This window comes from Manacus candei, unplaced genomic scaffold, assembly GCF_025592945.1.
Source record: "Manacus candei isolate 608988 ecotype Guabito, Panama unplaced genomic scaffold, ASM2559294v1 h1tg000046l, whole genome shotgun sequence".
Lineage (NCBI taxonomy): Eukaryota > Metazoa > Chordata > Aves > Passeriformes > Pipridae > Manacus > Manacus candei.
The window spans coordinates 10,000,001-10,026,615 of NW_026138094.1; the positions used below are offsets into that span (position 1 = coordinate 10,000,001).

The 26,615-nt window shown below is 40.9% G+C and overlaps 1 protein-coding gene across 3 annotated transcripts in view; it reads right to left on the minus strand.

The window, feature by feature from the left end:
• Nucleotides 1–26,615, minus strand: part of AKAP13 (A-kinase anchoring protein 13) — a 73,821-nt gene that overhangs the window by 27,141 nt on the left and 20,065 nt on the right. For 2 of the 3 annotated variants that reach the window (XM_051796682.1, XM_051796683.1), the window contains exons 4-9: nucleotides 25,142–25,485; nucleotides 16,754–16,931; nucleotides 15,379–15,487; nucleotides 7,148–7,190; nucleotides 5,872–5,977; nucleotides 481–652 (exon numbers count right to left, since the gene is read on the minus strand). In XM_051796682.1, coding sequence (XP_051652642.1) covers nucleotides 481–652; nucleotides 5,872–5,977; nucleotides 7,148–7,190; nucleotides 15,379–15,487; nucleotides 16,754–16,931; nucleotides 25,142–25,485 — 952 coding nt within the window. Of the gene's footprint in view, nucleotides 1–480; nucleotides 653–5,871; nucleotides 5,978–7,147; nucleotides 7,191–15,378; nucleotides 15,488–16,753; nucleotides 16,932–19,060; nucleotides 19,124–21,976; nucleotides 22,031–25,141; nucleotides 25,489–26,615 lie in introns of all 3 variants that reach the window. The other variant, XM_051796681.1, reaches the window with a different exon arrangement.

A 26,615-nucleotide genomic window follows, 5' to 3' on the forward strand; every position in this document is an offset into this window, starting at 1 on the left:
AGGGTGAGTATTTCCTTTCTGTACCACGTGGTTCTGACCAACAGCTCAGCGAAGCAGTTCAGAGAACTAAAGCAATACACTACAGATGAGTGGGACTTTTTTTTCCCTTTGGAAGTAAAAGCCATGATCCAAGCCAGCTGTCCCTGTCCTTTGTCCATCTTATCAAAGCAGCTCAGGCCCAAGCCATAACATGCAGCCGAAATAAACAAAGTTCTCCAGCTGACTGACACAGCCCAACAAGGGGTAGAAAACCCCGTGGGATGCTGTGATGGCTGAGCTCAAGCTTGGAATGAGGTTGCAGGACACCTCCATGCAGCCACGACTCATTTCAGTCCAGTTTCCACAAGGCAACATGCTGCTGCTCCATGAATCACTATCTCCAAAGTCTCCCTCCCACCCTACATCCTTAAGGAAAATGAAAAGAAGGCGTAAGGTTCACATTTTCCATGTCAGATTCAATGAAAAACTCCCCTGACTTACTTGCACAGTGGTACGAATCCTTATTGAAAGGCTTCATACAGTGGTAACAGGTTGCTTGGGCTACAACAGCGGTTGCAGTGAAGGCATGTCCATTTGACTGCTTCTTATCTTTTTCCTTCTCCTTGGAATCTTTGTCCTTCTCTTTAGTCTTCTCTTTATCTTTCTCCTTTTCCTGCAGAGAGAAAATGACCAAAAGCCTCGTTACTCTGCAGAGGTCTATTCTCTAGTTACAAATTCTTCAGTGTTTGCCTTTGGCACTGCGACAATATCGACCAGTGCACACCTCAACAATGGTCATGTGTCTGCCCAGCTCTCCCTTACAAAAACCACCTTACAGCCCCCATGGATGTAGATTTACATACTACTGACTCACAGATGTCTCACCAGCAGATATGAAACTCAGTCTGTTCTGAAGGAAGCTATTTTCTTTCACCTCTGTTTTATATTTGTTGGTTTAATGACTTTACCTCTTTTCTTCTTCTGGGCTCTCATCAGCCTCTTCAGTGCTTTCAATGAATTATGTTCAATACAAACACTACATGCAGTGTGTGTGAAATTTTCAACACAGTTAATTTTTAAGGCCAACCTGTAAAGTTTGAGATTTGCAACTGCAAACAAGCTCTTCCTCAGTGCCTGTACAGCCTCACTGCCAGAATATTTCCACCTCTGTTTTCCTTCCAACTAGCCACTTCTTCAATAGTTACATGCAGCCCCAGGTAATCATGTGAAGCTTTTTGGAAAAATGGATCTTCTACATTCTTGACATATGGCACCACAGAAAGGCAGAGGAACAACAGCAACGCCATAAAAGATACTCTCATCTTCACAAAGCACAAGCCACAGTTCAGCCTCTGGGCTACTCAGCTTTGGAAAGATGACAAGCACAGCCACCTCATCCAACTTTTAGCAGAGTTTCTGCTTACTTTTCTATCGCTACCTTAGATAGAAAATACTAAATACTAAAAATTTGAAACATTTTCCCCTGCAGCCTTTCATGGATTTGGAATTCTTCCAAACAATTTTTAAAGGAAACTCCACAGAAAAACTCCAAATTTGAATTACAGCGACTCCTTGTCTTTCTGTGTACCAACCTACAACACGTTTACCGTAAGATTCAGCTGCAGTTCTGTTAACTGTTACTGTGGATTTCCTGGCATCTGAAAGAGAAGCTTAACCAGAAATTGGTAAAGGCTTCTGTGAGCTTATCTTTGCATTTTGTTATTTATATGCTATGTGTCGTCTGCCTAATATTGTCACAGCCTGAATATCAGAGAGCTGCAGAGCAGCCCATGTGAGCAACTGCCATGAAGTGGTTAAAAGAGGTATTGAGCTCTGCAGTCACCCGCAGGGAAACTGTTGAGCTTTTGATGACACACTCAAATAATGAGTAACTCAGCCTAAGGACTCTCTTCTCCCAACACTTCCCAGGCAAAATGCCCAGTGTCGGAGTCTCTCCCTGTAAAGTGTCATAAACAAAAAGTCTATTTACTGGCCCCAAATGCTATTTTGTTCAGCAAATAAGCAAAACTAGGAGCATTACCATATGGAACAATCCTGTCTGAAGCAGAAAACCTGCCAGGAAGAGTCTGTGTTGCATCTGTGTTGCATCATATCTCCGCCTCCTTTGAGCCATCAGCTTGGCTCACCACCCCACAGAAACCTCCACAGTCCCATCCTCCATCCACTGACCTGCCCACCTTTAACCATGTCCAGCCTGGCAGGATTCAAGAAATTAAACTGCAGTTTAGGCCTTGGCTGATGGTATTAAGCCGATGCCTGGAGTTTTGCTCTATTGCCAAGTCTTGTGAAGCTCCAGGAGAAAAGATCACTCTAAGCCCAGGGCAAATCTTGTGACTCTCATGATGAAAGGAGATTTCCCATCCTATACTTTAAACCTACCTGATGTCTACTGCAAAGCCCAGTAATTCTGAAGTCTGGAATAATACCCTGCCTTCATGAAAATTACTGTAAAAAACATTTTAATTAAAGCTGAATGACCCCAGAAAAAAACAGGAAATGGGTGCACCACTTTCAAGGAGGAAACAGCACACTATGCACAGGCTGCCAGCCACTCCACTGAAGGACAAGGTCTCAAAATGAGATTTATTTTTTTTTTTCAGCTTTTTTCCTATGACAGTTACTGGAACTTTATTTTTAAAAAGGATTGTAAAAAAACAAGACCATTTTCCTGAGCTATTGGAGCTGCCAGCAAGATTTGAAGCCCGGCTCTGCGGCTGAACCGACGTGCAGGAACAGACACGACAGGTACCGCAGACCCAAAGGAACAGATCTGCAGCAGCCGATCCCTCCCCCAAAGAACCACGAAGCTCTTACCTCCCAGTGCTTAAGTCCTACCAGCTTCACTGTTATCTGAGGTACTTCTGCAAACCTATTCCATTTTATCGACATCCTTCCCCCGGGGGGCAGGAGCGCTGCTCCCCACCAGCACTAGCCCATCCTGACAGGCGGGAGCTGCTGGCAAGGCCAGCTGGGGGGATGGCAGGCACAGAGCAGTTGAGCAAAAGGGGGAGGGCGGGACGATTGCTGCTAACTTCCTTGAAGATGATTTTAGCTACTTTGCTGTTGCTTTCATCTTGCCCTACCCTAGCTGCCACTGCTAAAGAGAAGGAAAAAAAAAATACACAGGGCAGAAAAGGATGTGATTAATCTTTTAGAAGTCACAAGTCACCACGAGACCACCCATTTAAAAGGTAGAGGGTAGTAAATCAAACACTCTGTGATGTTTGGGATAGAAATAAAGCGAATTTTAACATACCTCAGGGTTGCTATGCAGTACTTCAGCAAATAAAATGCTGCAGAAGATACCCAAACAGAAAGGTTTGGTGTGTTTGCGCTCCTCCTGCTCTACACATCAGGAATACTCCCTGTCTCCTAATCCTTTCAGACACTTACAACTCCTACTATATACACTGAAATGCTGTTGGTGGTATAGCACTGCCTTATTACTGCGCAAGGCAAGGAAAAAGAGAAATTACTCATGCTAATTGTCATCATTTCTTAGAAACCCTCTACCAGAAGGGAAAAAAATGAAGTTTTTCTTTTTTTCCTGAATTGACAGAAATAGAGCCTGTTTTAGACTTCATGAATGTGAATCAGGGCACGTTGCTAATGGCAAGAGATTCACTGCTAATCCCCGAATAACACCAAATACATGCCAGACTTCTATCAGTATCCCCTACAGTTAATGCTCCAAACACCTCTTTATTTTTAAGGGTTTTTTTACGTAACTGTTTACATGATTTTCCAAAAGAGCTGTAGCCATTAGTAGGCTCAGGGGTGCTTTATTTTACAGTTCATCTTAGAATGAACTGTAAAACAGTGCAGGTTTGGAGATAAGTAAAACTCAGCTGGAAAGAAGCTGAAGCAAAGCGTCCCTCCCTCCTGACAGCCCCAACAGCAGCAGAAACCAACTTCCTGTCAAACTTCCTCTTTAAAGGTTTGTTGTTTTTCTTTTTAATGCTTACCAGTTTTCCTCAGTCATAATGTTGCTGAGAAATCAGTGTTCCCAAGGATTTTTTGGTAAAAAAAAAAAATCATTAGGATTTTTAGGTTGGAGCCTAAAAATGTAAGGTGTTTTGTTAGGTTGGAGCCCCCAAAAAGCATGTCATGCAAACATTCCACTGTAAGCAGAGACGAAACTGTAATTTGAATGATATCCTGGTTTTTTAATTAGTAAAAATATCAGAATTGATTATCAGCTGCAATTTCTGTAGTGTGTCTTATTGTGGGGATTTTGGAGCAATTCTTTATCAACACTTTCAGACGCAATCATGACATTAGTGAAATTGGCCTACACTTACTTAACAAAAGGAGAGCAAATTTCTCAAAGCAATTCTGTTGTATTTTCTTATGTATTTCAACCAGATCTCTTATCTTTCTCTCTAGTTCTTGCTTTAGAGATTATGCATCTGAAGAGCAAGAACCAGTTAATGAATTTTCAGTCTTGTTCACAGTCTGTGCAAAATGCTCCTGAACTTCTCACTGGTGTTTGCAACAGAGGTTTCTATGTAAGAAGATTTGGGGTTTGGCATTGTACTCTGCAGCAGGGAACAGCATTGTCTTAAAGCTGCTCAGCAGGAGCTCTGAGCCACGGGCACTCGTGGCTTTGCATCTTTAAAGGCAGATCCCTAAAGAGGAACTGTGTGTAATTACACTTCTCGGGGGCCTTCCAACAGTATTTACCAACATATTAGCTACACATCACCTAATGATACAATACATACTGCCCACAGAGAGGTAAGGTGCTCTGACCTTCTGTCAGACAAATAAAGACATGAGATTCAATTAAAAAATATCCAACCAAGCCAAAAAAACCCCCCCGAACATATATTAAACTTAAGGGGACAATCTAAGACAACAACTGCATGTTTGTGTGAAGTATCTAGCACTAATGGAATTATTTCTGTAACCAGTATGGTTCCCAGGAAATTCAGCTGTGTTGAGCAGCACTTATCTTTCAGCAAATTAAATCCCAGGGTTTCAAGGATGGAAAAAAGGTGAAAATATAAATATTTGCCATCACCAAAGGTCACTGCTTGAGCAATGTCTCTTGCAGTGCACAGAAACTTTGTGGCAAAAGTAAAAATAAAATGAAAACCTACTACAGCCTTCGGCAGCCAGTCCTTTCTTACAGCTCCTGTCCTCATTTTATTAAAAACCTCTCGGGTTCTGTAAAAATTAAACTCATCAATCACTTCAAAGCCATAACTCATGTCAGAACACAATCTATTCTCTATAATAAATGAAGCTTCATTTTGTGGAGAAAAGAGTGAAAACAAAGAATCAAAGAATTGTTGAGTCTTCAAGGTTGGAAGAGACCTTCAAGATCATCCAGTCCAACCATCAACCCAGTACTACCACTGTAACCCCCCTAAACCACATCACTCAGTGCCAAATCCACCACCGTGGGCAATCTATCCCAATGCCTGACCACTCTAACAGTGAAATTTTTTTTCTAATATCTAAGCTGAATCTTCCCTGACTCAGGTTAAAGCCATTTCCTCATATCCTCTTACTGCAGGTACAGTGCACTCAATCCCCATGTCCAGATCATCAATAAGGATGTTAAACAGGACCAGCCCCAAAACTGAGCCCTGGAGAACACCACTAGTGACCAGCCACCAGTTGAGTTCCCAGAGTGTGTCCTAGGGCTCAGTTTTGGGGTGCTAAGATTTCCCATGTAGCTAGTCCCTGTTACAACACAGACAATCCTCTCCTCACAAAAGACAGAAAGGAAGTAAAAAAAGTAAAGAAGAGAAAGTTGGGCAAAGACTTAAATACTACCCTATGGAAACATAGAACTGAAATACAGAACTCATCTCTGCTGCCTATGGGCATTTTGTGGCTGCATAAATCACAAGAAGCACTTACTTTGCTCTTCTTGCTGCTGGACATTTTATTCCTGAGGTAGCTGAAGGTGCGACTGACTTTCGTTACACCTTTGCCAGCGGGGACACTGCTGCTCTCTTCAGATATGCTAGAATCAAAAAAAGAAAAAGGGTTGCTTTTATTTTTTTTTCATTTCCCAAAGCATCTATTAAATGGATAGATTTTTTTTTTAAAGGAAAAATGCATTTATTAGCCAACAGGGTCAAAGGTTGCTTTATGGTGTTGTACCAGAGAAGGAAAAGTGAAAACAAAATGCCAATCCAGTTGCTTTGAGTTAAATTTCAAGGAATCCTCATATCTGTTTTTAAGCAGGCCTTGACATAGCACCCTCTGCTGCTCCCCTGGTCAAATAACCAGAAACCATTGATACTTTAAAGAGCAATCTCCTTCCAGAGAAAGGCATCTAATGAACTCTGAAAAGGCAGTGAGTGCCTTTAACAGAAACCACACTGCCTGCAAAGCCTCCCCTGAGAAATGAGAATACCAATACTAAGTAATAAGCAACAATGGTTATATGGATTAATTTAGGCATTTTTAGGATGCCAGTTATTTTTTGCCAGTTTTTACGTGCACAAGCTTATGACTTCAGCTACGGTGGAAGAATAAGGAAACTACTATTGCATTAAAGGACACAGTCTATCAATAGGAAGTACAACACAAACCAAAAGCAGAACAACAGAAATATAAATTAAATCAAGGAGGAGAAAATAGCAGCAAGTAGAGGAGAAAAGCCTCCCAGTCGTGAAATAAAGCTGAAGCCATGAGAGCCACAGAGACCAGACACCCAGCTCCCTTGGTGCCACAAACATCCTTCCTCTGGGGAAGCACTTTTTTTAAAGACACCAGGAAAATTATCTCGTCTGCACAACTTGCAAGGATGAAAAGTAACGTACGAAAACACGATTGTTTTGGCCTTTGTAACAGAGATACAGACTGAATTAGCTGCAGGGAGGAAGAACTACTTTCAGTGTAAAATATAACTCGGGGTAAACTGATGTCGTGCGACAATAGATAATCTGAAGTTATTAGCTATGCATAAACACAAAGCCTTGTTAGAAATGAGACCTAGAACAGACTTTCACATTCTACGACCTAAAATATTCTTCAGCCTTTGGACACACGAGATTGATGTTCACAAATCTGGCAACTTCTGATTTCAGCTGGAGTGCACCGGTGCCAGGAAGGTTTTTGGGTGTCCAAAGCAGAGCCCAGTGCAGGAGCCCCATCAAAAGAGAGTGGTACCCCCAGAATACTGTACCTCTGAACTGAGGAGCCCGTGGAGCCGCCGAACGACTGCGTACCTGGAAAAGATCAGAGGGGTGGGGGGTGACATGTTAGACTGCAATCGTAGCCCACTGATCTTACAAAACACAGTTTGCATATTTGGACGGTTCAAGAGGAAAGGGAAATGCTTTCCAGAAGTGAGTGTTTAGAATAGATTTCATGTGCTCAGGATAAAGCCTGTTCCCTGTATCCTTAGCTGCTCTCAAATTAGATGCTGAGGTGAAAGCCTGTTTAGTATTTTTATCAGTCTTCAGCTATTAAGCAAAGGCCGTGCAACTGTTAAACTTGCTGGTAGATCAGGCTGTCTGAATCAGAACTGCCAATTCAATGACAATAGGTATAAATGAGAATGATTCTGCCACAATGCCTTTATTTATACACCACTAGAAAGAATCCATTGTACAACACATCCGGGTTTCATGCATAAAACTTTTCTGCTTGATAAAATTATAGTTCATTTTCCCATCAAAATCCTGAAGCACTTCATAAAGAATAAGGGAAACAAGGGAAGCCTTATTCTGTTTTCCACAAAACGTTACCAGCCTGGGGCTTCATCACAAAACACCGCTTGAGGAAAGGCTGAATTTCAACATGAAGCTGAAGCCCTGCCAACGGCACCAATTCTCTTTATACCACAAGAAACCTGCTTGCACAATGCATTTGGAGCAGATCTGGGAGCTGACACCATTTACCAGAACCATCGAAGAACACTGAAATGATCCAGGACACAGGGCTTCTCTGGAGCAACGGGGCCTGCCAGGACTCTGAAAAACCCTCATACAAGCCCTGTTTGCAGCCCTTTCTGAAGTTCAAGAAGCAGCATGACTGTCACCTTATTAGGCTTCTGCATATATACTGTAAGGAAATAGTATTTTGGTTCAAATTCTGTTAACATATTAATGCTAAGGGTGAATGCAAAAGAGCTACTTGCCATCAGAGGCAAAGATGGTCCTTTATCCAAAAGCAGTAAGTGCATTAGGAAAAACTGTGAATACAATATTATGCTTTAAATACCGATTTTCTAACCACCCGTTCAAGTGCCAGCACAGACAGAAATATCATTTCTTCATATTGAGAAACTAAAATACAGGCATACCCCATTACCCAGTCCCTGCTTGGGGATCTGTGTTAATGTTTTCCTTGCAAAATCTTTCACCTCTTTAATGATCTATCCCAAATACATCAAAGTTAGTAATACTGTAACATATACAAAATGAAGTCTACTATTTAATTTCCAATAGGGGATGTTATATTTTTATATAATATCCACTACCTAAGCACCTACTAATATCACACAAGTAATTTACAGACTCCAAAATCCTTGGCTAAAGTTTCAGCGACTCTGGTTCACATTTCAGTTCTGGTTTGCTTTTAACCTGAGTTAAGCCCCCTTAGTATTTTCTTTTTTTTTAAATCAATTAATCAGTTTGACTGGATTTAAGTATTTCACAAACCTTTTTGTTTCTTTGCAATTAACATAAGAAATATGAAAAATGCTGAACCAAGAGCTGTAATAGTTTGATATTTGTGACTGGTTTTCAGCACCTGGAGAAAGTATGTTGCATGGGAACTTCAATTATGTATCATTTATCTTTTATTACATTAGTGTTTTATCATGAAAATGGAGGATTTTTTATTCAGGCAGGCAAAGTGGGTCCAGACAAAAATCAAGGCCTGTTTATTATTTTATATCTTAGGTTATAATATAACATCAGATAATCAATGCTGCTGCAAGCTATAAAACCCATGAAGACAAGCACAGAAAAGCACACATCTCCTCATCTTCAGGTTTGGTTCTGAAGTATAAGAGGGGAAGGAAAATTTATTTTCACAACTTTTTTGTTTCCTGTCACAACCAGGATCAAAAGTGAAATGCTAAAACCAACCTCACAACCCACAAAAAAAAAAAGGGTGTTTTGTTTTGTTTTTTTTTTCCCAAAAGCCAGAACTGCTATTTATGTCCAATGAATCTGGGCTAGCAGCCAAATTTTGGCATATTTATGTGAACACCTTTTAAGCATCACCCACCAAAATTATTTCATATGGTAGCTGGACTTGAAATAATTTATCAAAATCTGTTATGCAGAAAGCAGTGACTGTATTAGGATGTTGCAAACCAGATCCCAAATTCTATAATTTAACTTTCATGAGTCAAGAAATACAAAGGTTCCATAATAATTATCCAGCCACCTGAAATCCAAGTCTTAAATATACCATATCATCACAAAAACTGCAACTAATCCTCCACACTCTAGACAAAAACAGGCATGGAGAGGTTGAGGAGCAGTAACTGAAATGCAAGTGCAATCTCAATGTTAACACATCTGTCCTTTTATGAGAAATGAATCCTGAAGATGTGAAAAAACAAACTGATCTGGGAATACTACATGAAAAATGCCCACTGCCCACTGTCTTATGAATAGCTGTGGTTAAACTAACCTTTATATAAAGTCACCAAAGCACCCTCAAATATGAGGAAATAAAACACATATAAAGAGACCAACATTTTTGTTTGAGACAATATCTGATGTTATTTTAAATTATCATCATTAGCAGGAGCACTGTTGGAGAAGAGAAGGCAAATACTGGCTAACATAAATATCCCCTAAAATTGTCATACCCTAACCTATTAAATATTACTAAATGGGTTGGATGCTTAAAACAAACAACAAAACTAAATAAAGTAATAAAAAATAACCCAAACCCACACATACACAAAAAAACCCAACAAACCCCCAGAAGAACAAAACTCCCCAAACAAAAACAAACAAACAAAAAAACAAAACCAAAAAACCCAAACAAATAAAAAAACCTAACAAACAAAAAAATTCCATATTGACCAGAAAGTTTAGCTGAGGGTACTTTTTACTGTGGAGCATCACACTGATGCACAGCTGTATGTTTACAGTTCACTTTGTGGGGACTATGAATTTTGCATTTTGTTAAAGGCAGAAGAGAAGAACAGAGCAAAGATGAAGAAGATTAAATATGGAAGTCAGTAATCCCACACCTAGGCACAGGACTTCCTTAAGGAAGGGACAAACCCACAGGGAAGACTAGGAATGGAAAGGAGGAGAACTTAGATACCTACAACACGAATAGTGTTTTAGATTGTGGTGTTGGAGATTGTTTTAAATTCAGGAAGCAACCAAAAATGTGTTGGATGGGAAAGCAATTTCCCCCCATTCCAGTATGGACACAAGGAATGTGTCTGGTTTATTTCAACAGTCTAATAAAACATGCTTAAGAAATAGGAAACATTTTTAATTATCAGTCTTCAGCCTCAGTTGGGCTTCTTTTAGTAACAGTTCGCAGGAGGAAAAAAAAGCTACCGGATCACTCTTGCCCATTTCCCACAAAACTACTCTGATAATAATATCAGGACCTAGATATGAACACGTTGAGGATTTAAGGTGTTTGACTGCAATGTGTGCTTTTTGCTTAGGAGGGGAACTGTGAAGTTGCCACCAAGATTTTCAGAATTTAATAATCAGGGCTTCACTCCACTTCTCTTTCACTGAGCAATGTACTCACTCTTACCCAGGAAGGGCAAGGACCTACCTCTGCTGCTAACTTCATGCCCTGTAACAAGCTCAAGGCAAGTTCTTTTAGTTTTAATAAAAAGGTAAAGATTACATTGCTGGTCAGAGTGGCAGGTGATATTTGCCACTTGGATACAGACCAAAACTAACCGGATGAGACATGATGGTGCTGATGTACAAGATTCTTTGGATTATAATCCTTTTATTCTGCCATTAGCTAGTATTCAGATACAGGACTAAGATAATGCTGTTAGACATCACACAATGGAAAGGTTAGTTCAGTGTTTGCAAGGTGAAATTCCAAGGTCTAAAGCAGAAAATCAGATTTCCCTTTGTTTCCACCCATAATGGCTGCAACGCACAGAAAACGATTACTTACTATCCAACTCCTCCTCCTCATCACTGGAAGAAGAGCCAATAGAAAAGAGAGTTTTAGACTTAGGAATGAGTGGAGAGATGCTGAAGGAGAAGGAGATTCGTCTCGATGGTCGAGTCCGGCCCTGGGCTGAGAAGTGGGTTAACAGCAGACATTAGAGCATGCTTGAAAATGCATTTAATAATAAAAAGGAGAGGAAAGCGGCCAAAGCAAACTAAAACGAAAGCAAAGGAAACGTCTGCAAAGCAGCTGGCTCCAGAAAAGGCACAAGAAACAAAGAATTGAGAACATGCAAACTCCATAAGGTGCAGGTTTCAGAGGACGCAGGTCTCACTGCATGCATAGCTTGAGGTTCAAGGCTTTCCCTATTTTTGCTGGTATCTTTTTTTATAGGACCTCTTAATGAAGACTTATATGCAAACAGTTATTTTCCCAAACAGAATACCAACAGTAAAGTGGGTCTCTGGACAAGGGGCATCAGCTTCACCGAAAGAACTGCCAGGGAATCAAATTAGAACAACAACACAACAAAGTTGCCAGATATTAGCAAGGATAGTTTATCTGAAGTGCTGACATAATCTATCTGGGAAGGTTCTTGCCACTTCTATCTCTAAAAAAAAAAATCCCCAAATTTTGATAATGTTACACCCTTCAAAATTTCCAGCTTTGAAGAGGAGACACTTAAGCTTCCTCTCTTTTCTTCCAAAATAAAACAGAAAAAACAACCATCTCTTCTGCTGCCTTCTAAAACTCACAGCCCTTGTTTTAAAGAAACCGCCTAAACATGAGACAAGCTCCTCTGCACCCTATTCTGTCCTTGTCTGGAAGCTGCCTACCAAACACAGTGCCAAACTCAGCAATCAGTCTGTGACATCAAATCTCCCACAATTTATTTTTAAGAGCAAAACCTTGCATAGCAGCAGCTTTGCAACAATTCTTTTTAAGTACACTCTTCTCCAAAAAGAGATGCAGGAGCCAGATTGTCACTCTTCACTGAAAGTGGTATTCCCAAGGGTTGTATTTTCCAAACCTTTTCTTCATACCAGCACAGGTGGAAACCTCTCAGCTGTGACCTGATTGCTGGATACACATCACTGACATGGGGCATCAGTGTGTCCTTGGGAAAGATGACTGGGACAGCGTTGGAGAAACTCTGCCCCTGAGACAGGTCTGACCTAAGGGTCCTACTTAAGCATCTACATTAAACATCTTCAGTGCATATATTCAGTCACTTTTAAGTCATTCCACAGATAAATCAATTCACTTGCACAACAGGGAAAACAGGTTAAAGACTTTATCAGCATTAAACTTCCAAGAGACAGAAGAAGCAATTATTGCTCTCTTTGAATAAAACATGTCCTTTCAGCCACACACAATGAGAATTTTTTGCATTGCTGATATCATACGCCAATACTGAATTCAGAATATAAAAAAAATTGTCCGAGGAATATCCAATGCAATGCAAGCAATGCAAAGCAAACTCCCCAGAAATTTTCCTTCAGCCATTAATCATAAATGCCAATGGTCCAGAGGTAATTTGACTAGAATGTGCACACTTTTCCAACATAAGCAGAACAACCCTAGAGGGACTCAATATAAGGCATTTAAATTGAAGAATTCTTAGTAAGACTGATGCATTAATTTTGTTTAGACTGCCTTTCAAAGGAGTTGTTTTAGTGTCCCAGACCTGAAGAACATGATTAGGCAACACTGCTTTTTCTTCTGTAGTCTACTGTCTATTTAGACTAAAAGTCAAGATGAACAATAATACTTTACTGTAAATTGAACCACCTTCTCCAGCACAGTTCTACTTCCATTTCAGTGGTTTTATTTATAGCAATTCCTGGCTTTATAACAGTGCTCCACACTGGAAATTTGCTATTCCAAGGCCGAAACCATTCTTCCGAGCACTCCAGCCAACAGCTCTTGTGACCTCCCTCTATAAAATGCTGAAGGATTAACAGTTGTGAATGGCCACAACAGCTCTTGGAACATCTGAGAAATCAGATGGGAGTGTGGGATAGAAATACAGTCTTGGAAACTGCTCCTGCCTCAGCACATGTGACAATAAATGGTAAAAATAAGAGAAATTCCTCCATGTATTATTAATTTGGATCTAGTTTTTAAAGTTTTTGTGCAAAGTACGTTGTTATCTTCTCATTCAGACACAGTTGCAGGGATCAGATGTTTGGGTTTTTTTATTTTTTTAACACCTACCACAAAATTATGCAAAATTATTTCCATGAAATCAATTTTTACTCTTGCACAACTCTGAAGTGTTCTGCTGAAGTAACAGGAATGTCAAACCCCAGTGATACAAGGAAGTTTATACACTGAGACCTTCTAAAGGCACTAAAGCTACTTCACCTGTCATATGGTCACAATTCAAGCAACACTATTCTTCTTTCAAAGTGACTGAGGAAGAATGAAGTAAAATCATAGAATCATAGACTGGTTTGGGTTGGAAGGGACCTTAAGATCCAATCCCCCTGCCATGGCCAGGGGCATCTTCCACTGGACTGATTTGCTCAAAGCCCCATCCAGCCTGGCTTTGAACACATCCAGAGATGTGGCATCCCCAGCTTCTCTGGGTGATTTACTGAAGTTTCTGAAGTCAGGAAAGAGTCAGGACTGGGATGAGAACCCATGATCTGAATTTTCAAATGATTATTCCTTTCGGATGCTTACATCAACCCCTCAAATGCATTGATTTCCAAAACCACGTTCCTAGAAAAATGAGGCTCTTCTGAGGAATCACAAATTAATGACTGAGAAAATAAAGCCCACAGGAGTGTTTGTAATTTTTAAGCTCAGCATCCCAAACTCACAGACATCTGCCTCCTGAAAGCAGAAGATTAATCCTGCTATTTCTTCCACAGCCCCTCTGGAGAGCTTACTACATCTTCCCTTCCCCTTCTGTCTCCATGGGACCATGGTGCCTAGGCTGGCTCCAGAAGATGGAATAATCAAAGCTGCCTACCACCAGCTCTCAGGCCTCAATGGCATTTTTAAGGTAGGTCATAGGACAGAGAGGAGCAGAAAGGCAGCAAGTTGTCCAATTCCGAGGCACAAATTCTCCACTGTCATAAACCCCCACCGTGGGTCTGAAGGAAAGTGTCAAGAGAGAGGGGAGCAAACTTCAGCTGTCCAGGCTCCCTCAGCCACCAACACCGCGTTTTTGGGGAGCAAATAGGGCTATTTATGGTGTCTGGTCAGCGGTTGGGTGCAATGCCAATAAATTGGCCTCTCCAAAAAACAACAATGAAGGCCTTCACCCAGGGAGGGGAGCGGGAAGGCAGGATCCGGCCTTGGGCGGGACAGAGCTGCCCATGTTTTGGTTACTGTTGCTGGGGGACACATCCGCTAGGCCACATTCTTATTAATCACGGAATAATCATGGTGAAGAATTTAAAAATGTCTCCTACAAAGCATAATCCCTGTGAGCTTCCTCCAGCAAGCCTGCTCCGTGAATAAAACGCCTTTCTTAAAGCACCTTTGCCTTGTTCAGCTTTGCAAGGAAGAAGCATGTTAATCAAGAGGAAAGATCAGAGACCATCACTAATTGACAAGACGTGAGCTAAGATGTCAGTTTGGTTTCTGGCTGGCAATTAATAAAATGAAAACATGTGTAACTCAGCCCTTTCTAAGCACATCCAGCTGCAGCCTTATGAATGACTTTTTCAGCTGAAAGAATCAATTCAGTCAAGTTGCAAAATTGAGTGCTTGTTATCACTTCAATTAAGCTAAACTGGAAAATTTCATAGAATCATCTTTTATTATTTTCTTCAGGAATGAGACTCAATAAATTACACCCAACTGCTCCAAAATATTCAATTCAAAATTAATAGCAACAAACTACCCAAAGAGACCAAGACATGGATTCTCAAGTTTCCACGTATCAACTTTCAAAAATCTAGATGTAGGGAAATAAGATATCACGTGGAATTTGCCTGACATCAGTGGAAGAAATTCTGAAAGAATGTAAAATTAAATCCTTTTTTTTTTTTTAAAATAACAAACTCAATTTGTACCAATAGTCTAATTTAAGAAAAAAAAAACACAAAAGAAGCCTAATACAAAGAAATACTAAGGATATACTGGGAAAAACTAAACTAAACTGACTGAGTTCTGCCTTTCCACCCACAATTCCATTCAGCAGTGAAACATATATTTCACATAATATAGGAGAGCGAGAGCAGCTACTAGCACATTCTGCCTTGGGAAGGTAGCAGGATATACTCAATAATACAGATGACAGTGTGGATAAGGGAAAACTGTGTTACTCACTGTCGAGCACTGGCTTGCTAATTGACATTAGAGACATGGATTTGGTCAGTGGAGATGAAGCAGCAGAAGAACAGAAATTAAATCCTTGTGGCTGCGATGTCTGACGCGCCTGCAGGACAGAAAAGAACCACACTGAGTAATTATATAAAGAACAACAGAACCATCCCAATTTCAGATCCCAGTTCAGTGTTCACGTTTACTGAAATTCTCACTTTGAAAAATTTAAACAATCCCACAATAAGATAATAGGTGAGAAAGTCAAGTACCACGAAAAATGTAATCAATGTTGCACAGGTGAAATGTAACATTTTGTTTTGTCTTTTAAGTGTAAGACAACTAATTATGCAACAGAGAGAGACTCTGGCTGCTTGATTTTCTTGCAAGATATTACAAGACACATATTGTTAACTGTCTGACAGCCACTGAAATTACTGTGACTCCAACAGCTCGGAGTAACTTGACTGTGGTTCAACATAGTAGAAGAAATCTGATGCTTAGCAGTGCGTACCTCAAAAATGCCATTCCCCAAAGCAAAAGAAGACGTGAGAGTTGTGACATTACAGCTCGACAGGCCAGATCCTGTAAGACCCGTTTACTGCCTTGATGTACAGCAGTGACTTTATCAAGCAAACAGACTGGATGGTTAATGATTCTGACATGAACCCAGAAAATACTATCGCTGAAAGTTCCAACTCAAAAATCCAGGGTATTTATAGTATTTAAAAGAATAATTACTTCTTTAATAACAATTAACAGGGAGTCTCATAATATTGTGGCTCATCTGTCCTTAACAGCTATCATAGACTTCTGTTCCAGAGAGGTTACTTCATATTTTCTTAATATGCAATTACCATTTTTCTTTAATGAAACTTTTTATTCTGATTAAACCTATGAAAGAAAAAAACTTTATTTTCCTCCTATGATACAAAAATAAACCTGGAAACTTTAGCAGATAAATCAATACTTGGTATGTGTGTATTTCAGGACTGCAAAAGGCAGCATAAGAATTAATTGCAGAAGCAATTTTTCATTCAGTCAACACCTTTGATTGATAGAATCACTATATCCATGCTAAAAATTAAATAACTTTTCCATAATTATTCACGCAATTGGTGAAAGAAAACTGGGAGGTTTCTTGTTCTCACCCTAAGACTTCGCCCATCAACCATGTTGTCCCAAAGAACCAAACAGCAAACTTAACACAGATGGAGATTCCTCCATGTTAAAGATGGAAGATTTTTAATTTTATATATATATATATACACACACATACACATATAGGGTGGAAGCTTTTGTGAGACTCACTTGGGAAAATTACTTTTAAAATGCTGATGCAGCATTTTGCTGACATCTAACAATAGCTGGACAGTTTTACCTGGTGACCATAGTCTCTGATTTCTCCTTGCTCTTCAGTGAGCAGGACCAGTGACCCACACTGATTGCTGGCAAGTGGACTCCGCCTGAGGTCTTTGGAGCTCAGGGAAGAAGCCTCCAAATTTGTAGAGGGCTTCTTGTTCTCACCAGAGTCTCCAGCAAGGCCTTCTAGGCTGTAACTAAAGAGAAAGCACAGAGGTTAGATGCTGACAAACTCCTGGAGACCGGTGTCTTTCAGCACAGAGCACCTTCACGTGTAAAACACACGGCAGTCACTAATTTAACTGTGCAGGGAAATGCAGATGTTACTGTTCAACATGTTACTTCTATTTTCTTCAGAGCAAACCACAGCACCTTTGTGCCTCTAATGAGACACAGTAGTTGCTTGAATGACCATTCAAACTCCTGGTCAATAGCCTTTCCTACTGTTTTTTTCCTATTCTTCTTGAGTGGTGCACAGGAAAATCCAGAAACACCCCTTCTAATGATTTTGGTATTTCCACTTTTTTTTTTTTCTAGCTTTTTACTGGGCTCTCCCTTGGAATAAAGCCACCCAAATTAAACTACCTTGTATAGCACGGTGCTGCCTGTCCTGGACCAACACCCCTCCCAGCAGCCACATCAGCTGCTGTAACATTCATCTCTGCAGCCACTGAATCTATTTTAAAGCTTGCCACTGCACAAAGTTTTGGCACTGATAATGTCCTTCTTTCTGCCAAAGCTGGTTTCTTTTCTACCTTTTCTGTCGTCTTTTTCTTGAATTCAATAAATGTTGTCACCCCCTCTTTCACCTGGGACTATTTAATCTGATAAATCTTGACCTAATATTCTGCTTCTGACCCTCATGCTCTTCAGGCCTGAGCATCAACAAACCCACTGAAATGCCACTGTGGGATCATGTGCAAGCTTCACAGATTCACCTCCCAGTACACGAGCACAATTCCATTGCTGATGTTTGATTTGATACTCACTAAGTCCTCCAAGGTCTACCTTGGATTTATATCCCAATCTGAGGCTAATCATGACATCTAAGTGGCCAACAAGCTGACATGTAAACAAATGAAAGGGAAAACACACTCCAGACTGTACAGATGATTTAAACAACCAGAGCAGTTTTAAATTCAGGTAGACTTGCAGAGTAGTGATTAATGTTCTGGAGTCCCTTAGAAGCATTAAGTGGCTGATAAATATGCACCTTGAAAGCAAAAATTGCAATAAACATTGAATAAGAAGATTTGGTATATTCAAAAGATTTTTTTCATGGTAATTAATGAGAAAAAAAGGCTGGTTGAAGCATTCATAATTTAATCTGCTTTAAGAAGATTGCAACTCATCAACGTGTATTTATAGCAGGCACTAAAAAGTTTATTCTAAAACACCTGTAGAGAGAAATCAGTCCCATTTCTACTGATTATTTAGAGCAGAAGAATATTTTTTCTTACATTCCAAGGTGGTAACAGTGATGGTACACGGTGCAGAAAAAAATTATGTACTTGTGACAAAACCAGCTAAAAGCTACAAATATTACCCCATGAAATAGTTATCAGTGGGTGATACTGTTCTGTAATTTGCTGATTGGAGTATATAGACCATATGTAATTAAATCTGTAATAGGAAGGACAGATTTTTCTCAATATCTACTCTTCAGAAAAAGAGTTCAACTGTTCTACCCACAACCAGCAAGAATAGCCAGAGAAAATGCAAAAAAGCTATAAAATCTGGGGGACTGGTTTCCAAGCAATATTATGTGTAAAGAGGTGACCTGCAAACACCAATCTCAACTCTGGGACTTTCTGCAGAAGATGCAATCTTTAAATGCCTGGGAAATTTTCATCTGAGGTGATCAGATTGATTTTTCACAGAGGGTTTTACATGATTAGCCTCTTTGAAGAAAAAACCAGATCTTTCAATTTACAAAGAATAAGTCTGTATGAACTTAAATCCTTTAAGAGATTTATCTGGAACAGAGCAGTGTTGAATCATATTTAATCTTGTTCTGATTCTCTGCCTGACACAATTATCATTATGATCATTGCTGTGGAAAAAACACGGCTTAAAGTCATCACGGAGCAGAGCAGCTCAACCCAACAGTGCAGCTTCTTTAACGCTGGAGGCCAGTGAAAAGCAGCCACCACCTTCACCTGCACCCCAGCTCAGAAGATCCATTCCCAAGACTAATGGCTGAAAAAGCAGACCAAGCAAACAAACACGTGCACGCTTCAGCCAGAGCAGCGGTGGGATGCACGAAAAGCTGACAACAGGGTGCTTGCAGTGCTCCTTTGCTGCTGCACATTTATTCATACCATACCTTCTACAAGTAAAGTCAGGACCCATGGCAAGGTACTGTACGCCTGAGGGACACCAGCTCAAACTAGGAACATCAAAAGAGGCAAAGAAAGGAAAAGGGCAGTGATTATTGGATTGTTATGGAACAGGGGAATGGTAAAAGACTCTCACTTTTACATATCTTGAAAAAAAATCCCGACCAACCAACTCAGAAATAATGCAGTAGCATATGCCTGGCTGCACAAACACACCGCAGTGCCCCAAATGCCCGAGGTTACCACAACACAGGTAGCAGGACAGCCCATGCTTCCCCCAGACCAATCCCATTGGTGTACAATGTACTGGAGAAACCACTCCTCGTGGGGAGTGAAGTTTTTTGGGAAAAACATGACTGAAACATACCAAAGCCAATTCTGCACAAGTAATCACACACAGCCATTGTGTTAGTAATGATTAGTATTTTTCTGGTAACTCTCATCCTCAAATCAGAAAAAGAATCCCTTATAGATATTTAATAGTTTAAGTCCCCTCCAGAGAAGTATTAACAACCTCAGGTTACGCTTGGGAAAAATAAGGAGAGAGAGACCATTCTTAAATGCTGCACAGCAAGTCATTGAAAGAGGCTGGAAGGAAAAAACAGGCTTGTCTTACTATTAACTTGGGATTAAATCAAGAGTGTTTCTGACTAGAAAACCTTTCAGCTCCCATGCCCCAAAAGAGTCTCAAAGTTGCATCATGAAAGACATAAGAAATGCAAATACAGTATGCAAATATTTTAGTTGTTATTTTAAACACTGCTTTTGTTATTTTTTCTCTGTCAGCTCATGGCCCAATTGCAGGTTTTGCAGACACAGAGAAATTCATCTTCCTGTCAGCTATGACATATAAATGATCCCTAAATCCTGGAAAAGCTGTCCAGGAAACATACATCGTCTGAAGGGAATTTTGCATCAGCACAGATCTGCCAGAGTAGCACTGCACAAGTCCTGCTCCCAGCCTCTGGCCTGTGATCCATGCAAGGAGAGGACATGGTCAGAGAATGCTTTGCTCCAGAACAGGAGCTTACAAAAAGGGCAAAACAAGTCTAAGTATCCCCAGGCCAGGAACTGTGAGTGCCAGAAGCCTCCGAGGGCACAGAGGAAGGTTTAAACCCACTAACTGCATCATGTCATGCCAAGTCTTCATATAATGTCCACACACAACACCAGAAACATTCTGTAAGGGTTTGACACTTGTGTTCAGTGGTGGAGTTCAAATAACTGCTACCTGTTTTATAAAAGATGTTAATTGGGTGAGGATACACCCAAGTGCTAAAACTGCAGGGAAGAGAAGAGCAGAGGGAGGGAAGAAGAGGAGCCATATTTATGCAGGAGGAAGTTTGAAAGTGGTGTAAGATCCCAAAGAAGGAAAGAGATCTTTTGGCAAGGGCTGTGGAAAGCACTCTTGCAGAATCACAGCCCTGCTGGGGAGCCACCCACAATCTGTTGGCAACACTATAAAAAACAAACAAGATCAATGCAGAGCATAAAAAACGCCTCTGCAGAAGACAACTTAGGGAAGGGGGATGAGCTGTTACCTACATCAGCCTTGTGGGAGAGCATAAACTGTTGGAATCTGTTTCAGGCTGCTGCTCTGCAAGTGGGGTTAGAGAGGATGATATCAAAATGGTTGGGAGGCCAGAAAAAGAGAGAGGGTGCTTATGAAAGAACTGCCACACATTTCAGATAAGACTAGGGATTTTAGGTTGCCTATCTGAAACACTGTCTCCATTCTACATGTAAACTCAGTGTTTCAAGTTATTTTGACCCTAAGAACTGACAGGGCTCCTAGAGAGAAGTCATAAGAGATGACCGATAAAGAGATGTTCATTTGCATGAGCTGAGAAGACGAGCACTGCACGGTTTCCTCCTGAACACACTTGATGCAAATAGAGTGGCTTCTTAGAAATAAAAAAGTGTGTTCTTTTTTAAGAGCTCTATCCTGAACTGTACAGCACTGCTCGTAGGGCTCCATTTGTGCTGACGCATGATAAGGCACAGGGATTTTTTTGGTCATAGTATCACTGTAACATCTTCACATGTGGAAATGTGGTAGTTTGTTTGCACACACATCACGCCATCCATTTCAAGGGAAGGGAAATACTGAGTTAACCTGCCACAGGAGGAGAGGTAGCAGGCTGTGGGAGATGAGAAGGGGTTGTACCACCGAAGAGGAGAGGTTAAACTGCTATATTTTCTTTAGCCTAAAATGTCTAAGTGTGGTCAGTACACATCTGCTGTGTCAAAAATTAAGTGTCCTGTTTTATATATTAATAGACAACACAAAGGTTACGCGAGTGAAAATGCCTATCTGCATTTTCCTCATGAAAGAGGATCTGAAAAAACATGAAAGTTTGCTATAGAGAAGAAAAACACATGGAAATAAAGAGAAAAACACACCTTACTACCTATTTTTTTAGGAAGATGATTATAAAAAACATAAAACCAGCAAAATTAAAGCCATTTAGTTCAACTAGCTGCAGATCTGCAGAGTGTTCTCCAAATGTGAGATTGTGTCTGATCCATTCCCTCCCCACGTGCCCCTTCTGCAAGTCTTGCCAGGAGTCCCTGATGTGCTTTAAATCTAAATCACACACACGCTCCCAGGTAAACAATCATTTTAACACAGCTCCAAATCTTACACACAGCAAAGGCCAACTAAATGATATCTGAGACTTCTCCAAGTTATTAACATATCATCCTGGAGAAAATGGCTTGGGCATGTGCTCTGTGGGGCAGAAAAACTGCCCTGGTTCAGACTGGAGAGGGAAAGCAGCCAAGCGGGATGCACACCTCTAATGCCAACACTTCCAGAGGTACTACAGGTTTACTAACATGAGAATATGGAGTTAGTAGACATACAAAGGCAAAACAGTTAGTTACATTAGTTGGCTTTGTACCTTCTCCTATGAATGGGAGGCTTCTTTATACCATCCCCCAGAACTCGCATTGAACTGAAAATGAATCATGGAGAGTGGTCAGCAGCTTGAATGGAAAAAAAATGAACAAATGGCAGCTAAGGGATTAATATCCCTGACACACAAACAGAGGGAATGGACATACAGGGAAAACACAAAATGAAATACTAAAGGAAGTAATGAGTCTCTGTGTTCCTCCTCTCTATTACAAATAAATCCGGGTTTCGGTTGTTGCATTTTGTACAGAGAGAAGGTTGCACAGGTATTGACCATGTTGCAACTTAGCTGCTGCCAAAGCCAGGTCAGTTTAAAGTTTAGATAAGGTCAACCTCTTTGACAGAAGCTGTTAGCAACAGTGATTAACACCAGTTCCAGTTCTGCAGTGCTTAATCCACCAGTGGAAAACAGCGGCGTTTCGTCCCTCGGCCGGAACGTTAAACACACTGCAGCATTGTTGAAAGACAGGCATTTCAAATCCCCTATGAATGTCAGGAATTAACTGAAGGATGAACATCCTTTTGTGGCAACCTTGTTGGTTTTCTTTGTGTTTTTAATAGCAAATGTAGACATGAGGATTATCTGTGAAGTTCATTTGAGGAGAGAGGGGAAGCGGAGGGGAACTGAGCATCTTTTCACATTTCATTTAAGATTATTACCTTTTTTTCAGATCTTTTCTGTGAACAAACTTTTATGCTTGTCCCTCTTAAAACAGGTAAATGAACAGTGGAAAAGGCCAAATCCTAAAAAAGACTGATTTTTTCCTGTAGGTTTTTTGGGTCCTGTATCAGGAGCTCTATTTAAGCTTGACTTAGCTACATATTCGTCATAAGGGGAAAGACTGGTTTTGGTGTGGATGGGGGTTGGACCAGGCTGCAAGTCCTTTGCTGGGACAGAAGGCACTTCTTAGAGTTCAGTTGATGGTGCAGTCTGTCACCATCAGTGACAGACACCTCCTCCTGGCTCCACAGCCCAGTTCTAATCCTTGGTCTGGTTTTGGTGGCAATTACACTTTATTTGGTTATTTTCTGCCCATTTAGTGAGTGCACCCTGCTCACCTACAGAGCAGAGAAGTGCCATGGGTGCCCATGGGAGGGGAGAGAGTGTGGCAGGTGCTGGGAGCAGCACAGATCCAGCACATCAGCAGGACAAACCTTAGCTAAGGTTTGTGCTCTACGTTACTTCACTTTAAAGATTTGCAAAAGGCAAGCTACAAATAAGGCTTTTTTCCCATTAAATGAAAAAGTATCTACTGCATATGAAATAAATGAATAAGGAAACACTCCAAATTTAACTGATTTCTATGAAAGTCACTTCTTTGTGCTTCACTTCCTCAGTATTTGTTGTTGCTCACTAAGCCACCAGAGACTCAACATCACAACAGCCTCATGTGAAAAGAACAAGGAAAACAAGAAAATAACAAACCAAATAATCCAAACTCCTTTCTAACAGAAGCATAAAACCAAACAGAAACCAAATCAGCACCATAGATCCACCCATCTTTTCTTTTTTAATTAACCTATGTGATAGCTATCCTTATGTAGCCACGGCTGTATCTGAGAACATAAGAGAACACTTACTGTTCCTTTTACTCATATTTTCTTACATTTACAATGAATGTATTTTCCCTTATCAGAAACAGCCTCCAAATCTGAGCAGAATTTAACCCCATCTGTTCAGTGTTAGCAGTGACTGCCAGCTATGCAGTTTATTACCCCCAGAAATCCTTATGCAACAAGTCCTACACTTAAAAATAAATCTCTTCAAATGAGTTTAAAAGCTTATGGATTCATTCTGTCATAAACCTGCACGTATGTCATATGTTGACTCTTTTGTAGCTTTAAAAAGACAAGTATTACTTAATTTATGTAAATATTACCTGAGTACCAAGAATGAAGCCCAAAAAAAGGTGACAGTGGTAGAAAACAATAATAATAAATCTTTCATCCTATGTTACTCAGAGGGTCCTGAATGTTTTTCAACCTTGACTTTAAAACCTGAAGGGTATACAATATTCCCTTACTGACACCCACCGCTCCTAATGTGTAAAGGATGCACACATTCCTGATGGGAGGCTGCTGCCTCTCCCTGGATTATCCAAACAGGTCACTAAAATTTACCAGGAACCAGTTGTGAGTGGCCAGTTTTAATTTAATGCCATCCATCACCAAATGCAAAGACTCCCTTTCTGTTAAGAGCAGACCTGAGGCCATGAGGACGGCAGCAGGCAGACAAGACAGCGGCACTGCACTGCATGCCGGGGCCTGCAGCCTCAGTGAGCTGCAGGGAGGAACCTGGCCCTCCTAAAACAACTCAGTTTTAATGCTCTGAAAGCATTTAAACACATTAAAAACACTGGCCAAACCTCCACTGGATTCAGAACATGCAGGGTTTGACCCCAAGTGTCCAGCAGTCCCGATGCTGAACAGAGCATAGCAGGGAACCTTACACCAATTACTGCTTCTTGGTCTGCATCTTCCTTTACTTCATCTTCCCCACTGAGAAGGGGGACTGAGCAAATTTTTCTCCCCCAGTCACTTGGCACCAGAATTTACACACTCACGTGGCTGTTACACCTCTCCCTCTTGCATCTTCTGAAAGAACAACTGGGAAAACTACTCTTGAATCTTCTCGGACACCACCAGGGGCATTGGTGATGAGTTAAGTGGGACTTACTGTCCATGACAGACTGAGGTAGAACCAATTCTGTGAAACAGGGATGACCCACCTCACCACTATGAAGAGTCTCCACACCATTTTTTAAAAGCCTGTGTTATGTCTTAATACAATCAGAGCAATAATGGCCATGTTTATTTTGGGATCAACAAGATTTAACACTCCAATAATTCCCTTAGCAAAGCCCTTCAAATAGAAAGGGGTGATGACAGTTCTAATAGAAGACCTGTCCCAAGGTAATTCTACTTACTCTGAAAAGCTTAAGCATACTGTAGATATTAAGTACTTTAACCCTGAAAGTTAATTTAAGAAAAACGAACAAACATATGTTAGGAGATTGTCTTCAACCCTTGGAGTGAAAAAGAAATAATCAGAAGCGATGTCCGCACTCTTCTGTTTTATCATGCCAAGCCTAAAGCTCAAATAAATGTGCATGAATGGGTGTAAAGTAAATCAAAGCAGCTCTACACTCACCTCCTCTGGTTTATTTCTGCTTCGTTGGTGGCATTCTTCCCTGGCCCCCAGCTGTGCCGACGGAAAGGAGACAGTGGCCGCATGGAGTTGCGTAAGACAGAGGAATGGGTGGGCACATCTGTGATACTGTCCAGCTCCTCTTCCTTCTCTCCTCCCTCAGAGGCCACCATGTTGGTGCAGCTGCCATCCAGGCTGTGCCTGTCCTTGGGCTGGGCAAAGTTCACAGTCGGTGGGAAGGGAAGGGATGTGTCGCTGCCCAGGGATGAGTTCCTCTCCAGGGACATGGTGTCATCTGCAGAGGAACTGGAGCTGGTGACATCACATGCAGACTGCTCCTCTTCAGGCTGCTGTAGGCAAGAAAAATTAAAAATATATTAGAGTAGAATCATAGAGTGGTTTGGGTTGGAAGGGACCTTAAAAGATCAGCTAGTCCAACACCCTTCCCATGGGCAGGGACATTGCTCACTAGATCAGGTTGCTCAAAGTCCCCTCCAACCTGACCTTGAACACTTCCAATGAAGTGAATACATTTAGCATTTTAAATAAATGCAAATATTTTATATTTCACATGAGCTGAGAGATTTCTTAGTTAATAGCTTAAGGCAAATTAACCATCACAGAACCAAGACTTTTTGCTTTGGTTTCCAAAGAGGGTCAAATGCTCTGCAGGGTGATCTCTTCCACCCTTGGCTGCCATAACCCTGGGTTCCCATCTCAGGTCCTCTGCCTGCCTTCCTCTCCCCAATTCCACGTTTCATCCTGCACAGCAAATCCTGTTCCTCTCACCATTTCTGGCTAAACCTATTATTGATCAAGGTGCCATAAAACTGCCAAAGGTTTACTGAGAGCGAGTAATGGGAACTGGGTCATCACAACTCCTGATGACAAACTCCAGCCTCTCCTGTGAGACCGGGATCGGTTTGTAGAGCTTAAGGCCAATGCACTGTTCTACTGCATCATGCAGCACAAAAGGGACAATTACTCACTAGCAGAAAATAGACAGAAAAAAAATAAAAGCTTAAATCCCTGTCCCCTGCTACTTTCCATTAAGTAGAAAGTTAATACCAGGGTTTGCAGTATTTTTCAAATCCAACTGTAATTAAAAAAAAATATTCTACAGGATCAGCCACCCTGTATTACAGGTCTCGAGTCATACTGCAATTTTTGGGTTTAGTTTGCTCAAAAAACAGTATGTAGAAGCCAAATTGGTTCTCTTTGGCCCAAGGCCACATGCTGACCATACAGCCTGAGAAGAGCCCGTGTGCATTCTGCATTCCCCGTGGCTAACACAAAAAACACAAGCATCTCTCTGACATCACCTCCAGTCTGAAATGGTGTTTGCCCTGAGGGACCTATGTGGGAAGTTTCAATTTATCCTCCTGCAGAGCCCTGTGCTGTATCATTTAAAATAATAATAGTCAGAATGCTCTGTCAGGCCATGTACAACAGACTATTCAAGCAAAGCCACAGCGGG